We start from the raw sequence: 10,103 nt of genomic DNA on the forward strand, positions 1-10,103 counted from the left end.
ACTAGATCCAAGATACAAAATATCATTACAAAGGAAATAATATTTATCAGACGATTACACTCCCGAAAAACATTCTCTATCTATCATCCAGTGTCCATGTGGGACCTTAAACCTTAACAATGACATTCTCAGTTTCCTTAGAACATAAAAAGTCTTCGAGTTGTTTTGGCTCTGTAACTTAAACTATTCTGTTGGTAAATAAAGCGACATATACAAGGAAATTTAAGGGTAAACGTTGCCCCTAGGTTTAATGTTCTTGACGTAGAGCCAAGAAGGCCCTACGTCTAGCTTGAGTCTCTCTTGCGAGATCTGGAAAAATCCTAACTTTAGAGCCAAAAAACATCGAATCTAAATGTTTAAAGAATAACTTCAGTACCATCTCCCTGTCTATTTCAAGAGCAAATGTTACCACTGCTGTTGTCCTTTGGGTAATTATTTCTAAGGAAGACTCCAGGAAAGATGTCAGGTTCAGTCCTCCATCCACAACAGCATGGTCACCTCCAGGTTTAGATGGTATCAAAGTCTGAAGATAAATTACCCTCGTTATGGGTGGGAGAGATTCACCCGGCATCCCTAGAACCTCCCGCAAATACCTTTTAACCATTTCAGTCGCTGAAAGAATGGGAGATCTGGGGAAGTTGACAAACCGCAAATTAAGTCTTCTTTGCTGATTTTCAAGGTATTCCATTTTCTTTTTAACAAAGTTACTATCCTTAATCGTGGCTTTGTTCAAGTTCTCCAGCTTGAGAATTTTTTCTTCAAGCAATTTTGTTTCAAGGCCTCGACATTTTAAGTCCCTATTCTCCTGGTAGCCTGGAGCTAGTGATTCCCAGTTGTGAGAACAAGAAAGCCTACATGTCCTCGGAGAAAACAAAGTTACTCACCTGTAGAAGGTGTTCTCTGAGGACACAGACCAAATATGCTCACATACCCTCCCACTTCCCCTTGGAGTTGTATTCTTTTGCTTTTGTATATGACTGAGGGACCTGCGCTTGCATAACGGGCGGGAAGGCACCAGCACACGCTAGAAAGTTCTCAGTCTTGCTAGTCAGCCTCCGCACCAGGCTCCATCAGATGATGTCACCCAGCTGGGAGAATTCTTGGCCTGCTGTCCTCGGAGAAAATCTGCTACAGGTGAGTAACTTTTCTATACAATACTGGAGTGTTTTTATTGGATATCCTCTATGCCTACGCAGGCTTTCTTGAATTTTATTTTTGCCACTTTGGAGGCTGTTCCATCTATCCGTCACCCGTTCTCTTTCGTGGCTTTTCCCCTATTCCATTTTTTTTAATCCTGCCTGCCTTCTTTCTTTCTTTCCTGCAGCAGTGGCGTAGCCACAGGTGGGCTTGGGTGGGCCAGGGCCCACCCATTTATGGCTCAGGCCCACCCAACAGTAGCACATGTTTAGTGGTAACTGGTGGGAATCCCAAGCTCCGCCAGCTGAAGATTTCCCCCTGATGGTAATGAAAACGCTACTCTCCATGACACCGGCACCTGCTCATGCTGTTTTCAGTGCATTCCTGCTGCCAAGGTGGAAAGAAGCGTTTTCCCACCAGTTGGGGGGGGGGGAGGGGGGGAGAACACTTGGTGCCCACCCAATTCTTGCCTAGGCCCACCCAAAATCTGTTGTCTGGCTACGCCCCTGTCCTGCAGGCTTCAGTTCTTTTTTTTTAAACTTTTCTTCCCTCGCACTTTTCTCCTCCTCCTTCTCCAGTTTTTCTCTCTCCTTTCAGCTGTTGTCTTATTGGTGTCTCTGCTCTCACCTCCTTTACTCCTGATCTCACTTCTTCCGTGCCTGGCATGTTATCTCTTTCACTCCAAGAATGGGTTGCCTGCAGAACAAAGTATGGGGGGAGCACATTGCTCCATGATAACCGTAAATTGATTCTGTTATCATTTTTCTCAGACGCTTCGCTGGTTTCCCTCTAGTGTGGGATTACATTCATTAATCCATACAGCTACCCCGCATGGTGCTGTCGCATAATGGGGCTTCATGCTGACACTAGTTCAATTTTCAGACCACCTTATTCTAGCAGGCTTTTAGGGCAGAACCATTTTAAGAAAGTCATACAAATTATCCCAAGTCTTGCACCACTGAAAAGAATGCAGCAACAAAAAAAAAGGCCACAGTGATCAGATGCTACAGTATATTTTGGTGGGGGGGGTTAATAATTTTTTGCCACTGCAGTCGTGGAAGATTTTCTTCAAAGCAATCAGTTCTGTAAAATGACTTGGGTGGTGGGATCATTATGTTCACAGCTACATGGAGGAATAGATAAAGGTCAAAACTGTCCTGTTGATGGGGGAGGGGAGCATCTCAGGTTTTTCTTTGGAGTGACTTTGGATTCTTAAGTAGGCAATTGTGCATATATCTGAAACTGCATTATGTTCAGACTTTGTTCTTCTGACACGTGGTGCACAACAGGGGCGTAGCTACGTGAGGCACGGGGGCCTGGGCCCCCCCCCAGATTTGGCCCTGGCCCCCGCTGACCCTTTTGAACCCCCTTCCCGCTGCTGCTAACCCTCCCCCGCTGCCATCGGGTACCTGTGCTGGCGGAGGTCCCCAGCCCCCGCCAGCTGAAGTCCTCCTCAGCCGGTCTCCGGGCCAGCGCATTGCTGCAGTTGATGTGGAAGCCTAGGATTCCACCATCCATCAGGACGACTCACACAGAAGAAACAAAATCCTAGGTTTCCACATCAGCTGCAGCAATGCGCCAGTCCTAGGATTCTGTTTCTGTGTGAGTCGTCCTTATTCTGCACCTCCAGGAGGTCACACGGTTTCATTTGGTCGTAATGATAGGGTCACAGCCTCAAAAAGATTGGGAAGCACAGTTTTAGTCTAAAATATGCTGAGATTATAACAGGAACGCTGCAAGCTGTAATTATGATTCACCAATGACAGTTTGATTTAAACTTATTTCTGTCTCTCGTAGGTGAAAGGGCACCTGGATTATATGAAACAAATGGACACTCTTCTCAAAGCTGTAGGTATTAAAACCAAGGAGTGCCATATGAGTTCGTTCGTTCGAGAAACTATGATACCAGCCGGGGACTCAGTGAATGAAGAAGATACTTGTATAGGGACAGATAACGCTTCTGAGGACTGTGATCACTGGTGCTGGGAACCAGTACCAAAGAACCAAGAGAGCCCGCCTCCCAGTACTAAGGCCTCAGGATCATCCATCCAGTCAGAGAGCACCAGAATCCAGAACGCAGTTACTCCAGAAGACTGTTCAGAGGTCACTTCTCCATGCAATAATGATCAAACACAAGCATCCTGCTCTTCGGACATAATCACAGACCAGGAAATTCTCAGTACAACTGACACTGCATCTCCCGTACCTCAGAGAGAACATTGCCTTTAACAGAGGCCTTTCCTTCTTGGGACTTTCGTGTAAAAGAAAAAAGCATTGCTCTTTCATCGACCATTAGAAGTTCTGCAAGTCAGAGTAAAGAGTTATGTTGGGGCACCTGAAGAGGACTGTTAGGGCCAAAATAAGAGGTGGAAGGTTGAGTTCTAAAAAGGTCTGCTTTTGAAAAATGTTTGTGAGGTCATTAGAGCCAGATACGGCCTGCTACAAGAAACTCTTCGGAAACTCAACTCTACAGACAGATGGCTGAAATAGAACAAGTAACTAAAATGCTTAGGGAGCAGTGTAAACAAACAATTTGTTTAAAGAAATAGACACTCTATATCTTTGAATCTGTTCTATATGCTCATTCTTTATTTATGCATCCGTGACGTCATTTGGAGGCTTGATGCTTATAAGCCAGCATTGCTTCGTGTCCTTGTTCATTCTCTGCCGGGATTCTAGTTGAAGCTGTCATCTCATAGGTCTATGGAGCAATGAAACTTCATGTACCACCATGCATGCCTTTCCTGTTTGAACCGTTCCGTCTCATCTAGTCAGGGTGAGACAAATCAACCACATGCCCCTTTGCAGCTGGTACGTTCCCAACCTGAATGTGATGAGGAGTTGCCGTGATGTCCTCCTCAGGTACCATGTAGGCAACATCTCCAGTCCCAGCTGGCCCGAGGAACAGGCATAAGGTCCAGAAACTGAAACCTAGATTTCCCGGGCATTGCCACTGCTTGGCCATTTTCATGTATTTCTGGCAGCGCAAAAATGCATGTGAGAGAAGCTGAATCCAAATCAAAATAAAATCACTACCTTAACACTGTAATACCAAAGTTACTTCAGAAAATCCAGAATCAGAGGAGTTTGCGGGGGGGGGGGGGGGGGGGGGGGGTCAACTCTTGTGTCTCCCTGTAATACCAGTAACTTGCCTGGATTGTTTTTAGATAGAACTTTTACTGAATGAATGGATTAAGAATCTAAAAATGTGGTTTCGCGGGGGATTTTAAGACCCCATGGGTCCAGACCTGCATGGCTTCAAAGGTTCATATACTGTTGTCTTTGAATTCTTGCTTTTTATCTAATAAAAAGCACTTGAGCTCCCTTATTTGAGCAGGTAAGTTAGTGGTACATTCCAGCACTTTGCTTGAGGTCAGGCACCACCATTTTCCAGCATGGTGGCACCACTGAGGAGCAAGTGGATGTCACTCCTGTCCCGAACGTAAGGGTAAGTCAAAAACGGGGTGATTTCCAGGAGTCAGCAAGGAATACTTCTTAAAGAAGTGGCATCAGACTTTGGGACCGCTGGGCCACCGGAGGCTCAAAGGCTCCTGAGAGTCTCTCTCAGTCAAGTCCATTATGTTATGTTATCAAGGGTCTTATGTCCTGCCAAATCATCCAAACGGAATTCAAGGCGAGGTGACAATATAAATAAAACTGAGTTTTTTTGTTTACCAGACCAACTCAGAGTTTTTTTTAGACCTAAAAAGGGTGTCAGGGTCATATTATCAGTAAGGCTAGTTAGATAAAAATAGGTGGGTGGGCATATGCCTTTCTTTTCTTTATTTTCTTACAGTGATTTCCCTGATTTATCTGTAACTCACCCCCTTTGATTGTGGTCTAAGGAAGGGACAAAAGTGAAATAATTTTACCTTTTGATTAATCTCTGTATAAGAGTATATATATTGTTACATATTTGGATTCCTTTTGATTCCTGAGTTACATGTAACAAGTTTATTACTTGTGTAAAGTTATGAAAGTATAAATAAAAAATAAATAAAACTGAAACATAAATTAGGATGTAAGAAAAGATCTAATTAAAAAAGCAAAATTCAGAAAACTATATACATCAACTATCCATTTTCGGAAAATAAATATGTTTTCAACGTCTTTCAGAAAGAAAAAAAAAGATTCATTAATGAATAGGTAACTTATTCCAAAGACAAATAGAAGAAAACCAAAGTGAACCAGAAAATAATGGTTTTTGAAACGAATAAATTTAACAACATTGTTCTCTTTAAAGGAATAAATGTTTTATTCAGTGTGTAAGATCTCAGGAAACTTTTTTTCACCTAAGCAGCCTTAGGCTACTTAAATGTCCTGTATTTAATAGCCCTACAATTTTGTTTTTTAAGAATAGTAATGTTTTAACTTTATTTTCATTTTTACCACACAGTGGAGGAGTGGCCTAGTGGTTAGGGTGGTGGACTCTGGACCTGGGGAACTGAGGAACTGAGTTTGATTCCCACTTCAGGCACAGGCAGCTCCTTGTGACTCTGGGCAAGTCACTTAACCCTCCATTGCCCCATGTAAGCCGCATTGAGCCTGCCATGAGTGGGAAAGCGCGGGGTACAAATGTAACAAAAATAAAATAGATACTATTGGAGACTCTACATGGAATGTTGCTACTATTGGAGATTCTACATGGAATGTTGCTATTCCACTAGAAGCCTGCGCGGCCACATTGGTGATCTGCAAGGGCCGACTTCTACATGGAATGTTGCTAGTGGAATAGCAACATTCCATGTAGAATCTCAAATAGTAGCAACAGTGGAGGAGTGGCCTAGTGGTTAGGGTGGTGGACTCTGGACCTGGGGAACTGAGGAACTGAGTTTGATTCCCACTTCAGGCACAGGCAGCTCCTTGTGACTCTGGGCAAGTCACTTAACCCTCCATTGCCCCATGTAAGCCGCATTGAGCCTGCCATGAGTGGGGAAAGCGCAGGGTACAAATGTAACAAAAATAAAATAGATACTATTGGAGATTCTACATGGAATGTTGCTACTATTGGAGATTCTACATGGAATGTTGCTATTCCACTAGAAGCCTGCGCGGCCACATTGGTGATCTGCAAGGGCCGACTTCTACATGGAATGTTGCTAGTGGAATAGCAACATTCCATGTAGAATCTCAAATAGTAGCAACAGTGGAGGAGTGGCCTAGTGGTTAGGGTGTGGACTCTGGACCTGGGGAACTGAGGAACTGAGTTTGATTCCCACTTCAGGCACAGGCAGCTCCTTGTGACTCTGGGCAAGTCACTTAACCCTCCATTGCCCCATGTAAGCCGCATTGAGCCTGCCATGAGTGGGAAAGCGCAGGGTACAAATGTAACAAAAATAAAAGAGATACTATTGGAGATTCTACATGGAATGTTGCTACTATTGGAGATTCTACATGGAATGTTGCTATTCCACTAGAAGCCTGCGCGGCCACATTGGTGATCTGCAAGGGCCGACTTCTACATGGAATGTTGCTAGTGGAATAGCAACATTCCATGTAGAATCTCAAATAGTAGCAACAGTGGAGGAGTGGCCTAGTGGTTAGGGTGTGGACTCTGGACCTGGGGAACTGAGGAACTGAGTTTGATTCCCACTTCAGGCACAGGCAGCTCCTTGTGACTCTGGGCAAGTCACTTAACCCTCCATTGCCCCATGTAAGCCGCATTGAGCCTGCCATGAGTGGGAAAGCGCAGGGTACAAATGTAACAAAAATAAAAGAGATACTATTGGAGATTCTACATGGAATGTTGCTACTATTGGAGATTCTACATGGAATGTTGCTATTCCACTAGCAACATTCCATGTAGAAGGCTGCGCAGGCTTCTGTTTCTGTGAGTCTGACGTCCTGCACGTCAGGACATCAGACTCACAGAAGCAGAAGCCTGCGCGACCACATTGGTGATCTGCAAGGGCCGACTTCTACATGGAATGTTGCTAGTGGAATAGCAACATTCCACGTAGAATCTCAAATAGTAGCAACAGTGGAGGAGTGGCCTAGTGGTTAGGGTGGTGGACTTTGGTCCTGGGGAACTGAGGAACTGAGTTTGAATCCCCCTCCCTACCCCCCCCCCCCGAGTTCCAAACCCCCCTCCCTCTCTCCCTCCCTCCCCCACCTCCCTGCCTCCCTCCCTCAGATTTCCAGACCCCCCCCCCCCGAGTTCCTGACCCATGGACCCCCCTGCCACGACCCTCTCGAACCCCCCTTCCCGCCGCCAACCCTCCCCCGCCACCGTCACATACCTGTGCTGGCGGGGAACTCCAACCCCCGGCAGCCAAAGTCCTCTTCTTGGCCGCGCGGCGTGGATGAATGATCTGATCAAGTTTGAATCGGTTTCTGTGCGTGCGTCTGACATCAGAGGACTTCGGCTGCCGGGGGTTGGGGTCCCCCACCAGCACAGGTACGTGACGGCAGCGGGGGAGGGTTAGTGGGGGTCTTTATTTATCGGAAGAGTTATACTGGTGGGACATTAAATTTTGAATATAAGATGGGAGGTGCAAGACCTGCTCTAAAACAATAACGTATTGAAGAATTATTGTTTGTGCTGTTGGAAGTATTTGTGTAACACTTGCATAATACCACCAATATGAGTTATTGTTAAGGACATTAGGTAAGAGAAAAGCAGTAGGAAACTGAATGTGCTCACATAGGACGATAATAAAAGCGATGTTGGTATGTAAGAATGGTGTGTGTATGAATATGAGTGTGGGATTAATGTTAAGTAAGTGAACCTGCTGTTTTTATAAACAGTTTTATACTTTGTAATTTTCAATAAAGGAGATGGGGAGAGGCATAATCGAACGGGGCCGGCCATCTATAAGGGCAGCCATCTTCAAGGTCGGCCCCGTAAAGCGGCGTCCCGACCCTATTACCGAAACAAGATGGCCGGCCATCTTTCGTTTCGATAATACGGATTGGAACCGGCCAAATCTCAACATTTGGGCCAGCTTTAGAGATGGCCGGCACTGGTTGTCAGCGATAATGGAAACTAATGGCGGCCATCTCAAACCCGACCAAATCCAAGGCATTTGGGCATGGGAGGAGCCAGCATTTATAGTGCACTGGTCCCCCTCACATGCCAGGACACCAACCGGGCACTGCAATGGACTTCAAAAATTGCTCCCAGGTGCATAGCTCCCTTATCTTGTGTGCTGAGTCCCCCAAATTCCCCCAAAAACCCACTCCCCACAACTGTACACCACTACCATAGCCCTTAGGGATGAAGGGGTCACCTACATGTGGGTACAGTGGGTTTTGGGGGAGTTTTGGAGGGCTCCCATTTACCACCACAAGTGTAATAGGTAGGCGGGGAATGGGCCTGGATCCGCCTGCCTGAAGTGCACTGCACCCACTAAAAACTGCTCCAGGGACCTGCATACTGCTGTCATAGAGCTGAGTATGACATTTGAGGCTGACAAAAAAAATGTTTTTTTAATTTTTTAGGGGGGTGGGAGGGGGTTGGTGACCATTGTGGGAGTAAGGGGAGGTGATCCCTGATTCCCTCCGGTGTTCATCTGGTCAGTTCAGGCACCTTTTCAAGGCTTGGTCGTGAACAAAAAGGGAGCAAGTAAAGTCGGCCAAATGCTCGTCAGGGCCGGCTTTCTTTTTTCCATTATTGGGCGAAGCCGGCCATCTCGTAACCACGTCCCCGTCCCGCCTTCTGTACCCTGCCAACACACCCCCTTGAAGTTTGGCCAGCTCCGCGATGGAAAGCAGTTGAAGCCAGCCAAAATCGGCTTTCGATAATATCGATTTGGCCAGGTTTAGGAGATGGCTGGCCATTTCCCGATTTGTGTCGGAAGATGGCCGGCCTTCTCGTTCGAAAATAAGCAGGATAGCTTAATAGATAATAATTTGGTAGTTGCAATTTGGTAATTACTTGGTATGAAATGATCACAGGTTGTAACTAGAGTGGAAAAGAGTATTTTAGATTGAAATGAATATTCATGAGACAGATTTGCATGCAGTGGAGGCAGTGTATGCAAATCTCTCTCATGAATATTCATTGTGGATATCCTGAAAACTGACTGGGGTGCCTCCAGGACCAGGTTTAGGAAGCACTGTCTTATACTGTAAGCCCTCGAGGGATAGGAACATATCTAGTGTACCTAAATGTAGCTCATCTTGAGCTACAACTGGAAAAAAAAGGTATGAGGTAAATTCTAAATCCCTTCCTCTTTCTCCCTTTCATAACATGTCCAGATCTACACCAACCATTAGGCAAAATCAAGCAGTCACCTAGGGCCGCAGCTTCTGAGAGGCAGCAGAGAGCAACTGCAACCAAAGCAAAACATTAGATCCCGACAGTTACATCGCAATTTGCAAACACCTGTTTACACAGGTAAATGAGTGGGGGAGGGGGCAGATAGGGGCCTGAAAGTTCATTGAAGTGGGGAGGAGCCTAAGGCTGAAGGTTTGCCTTAGGACACCCAATGCCCTTGCTCTGGTCCTGCATGTCTTCTCTTTCCATTGTTGTGAAAAGTTGCGATATTGTTCTGGGAAAATATTTTTATACTGTTACTAGTAAAAAAAGGCCCGTTTCTGTGAACAATGAAACGGGCGCCAGCAAGGTTTACCTGCGGCAGCGTGGGGAGGGTGCAGGACGGCAGCGTGGCAGCATCGGGAGGGCGCAGGACGGCAGCGTGGGGAGGGTGCAGGTATTTTTTTGGGTGGGCGGCAGCTTCAGGGTCCCGGCGGATCAGGTGTTCGGACAGCACTCCTCCCCCTGCGTAGCTCGGTGTTTGTCGCTGTGCATCGGGGGGGGGGTGGAGGCCCTGCATAGGCTGCTGTTTCTCGCAGTGCGTCGGGGGGGTAGCATATAGTAACATAGTAACATAGTAGATGACGGCAGAAAAAGACCTGCACGGTCCATCTAGTCTGCCCACGATAAACTCATGTGTATACCTTACCTTGATTTGTACCTGTCTTTTTCAGGGCACAGACCATATAAGTCTGTGCAGCAGTATTTC

General features: G+C 46.0%; 1 protein-coding gene across 5 annotated transcripts in view; it reads left to right on the top strand.

The window, feature by feature from the left end:
- TMCO4 (transmembrane and coiled-coil domains 4) overlaps positions 1–3,395 on the top strand; it is a 231,302-nt gene extending 227,907 nt beyond the window's left edge. For all 5 annotated transcript variants that reach the window (XM_030186267.1, XM_030186268.1, XM_030186266.1 and 2 more), the window contains one exon: positions 2,935–3,395. In XM_030186267.1, the coding sequence (XP_030042127.1) occupies positions 2,935–3,366 (432 nt within the window). In that variant the 3' untranslated portion in view covers positions 3,367–3,395. The remainder of the gene's footprint in view (positions 1–2,934) is intronic.
- The last annotated feature ends 6,708 nt before the right edge of the window (positions 3,396–10,103 follow it).

Source organism: Microcaecilia unicolor, chromosome 13, assembly GCF_901765095.1.
Source record: "Microcaecilia unicolor chromosome 13, aMicUni1.1, whole genome shotgun sequence".
NCBI classification, from domain to species: Eukaryota; Metazoa; Chordata; class Amphibia; order Gymnophiona; family Siphonopidae; genus Microcaecilia; species Microcaecilia unicolor.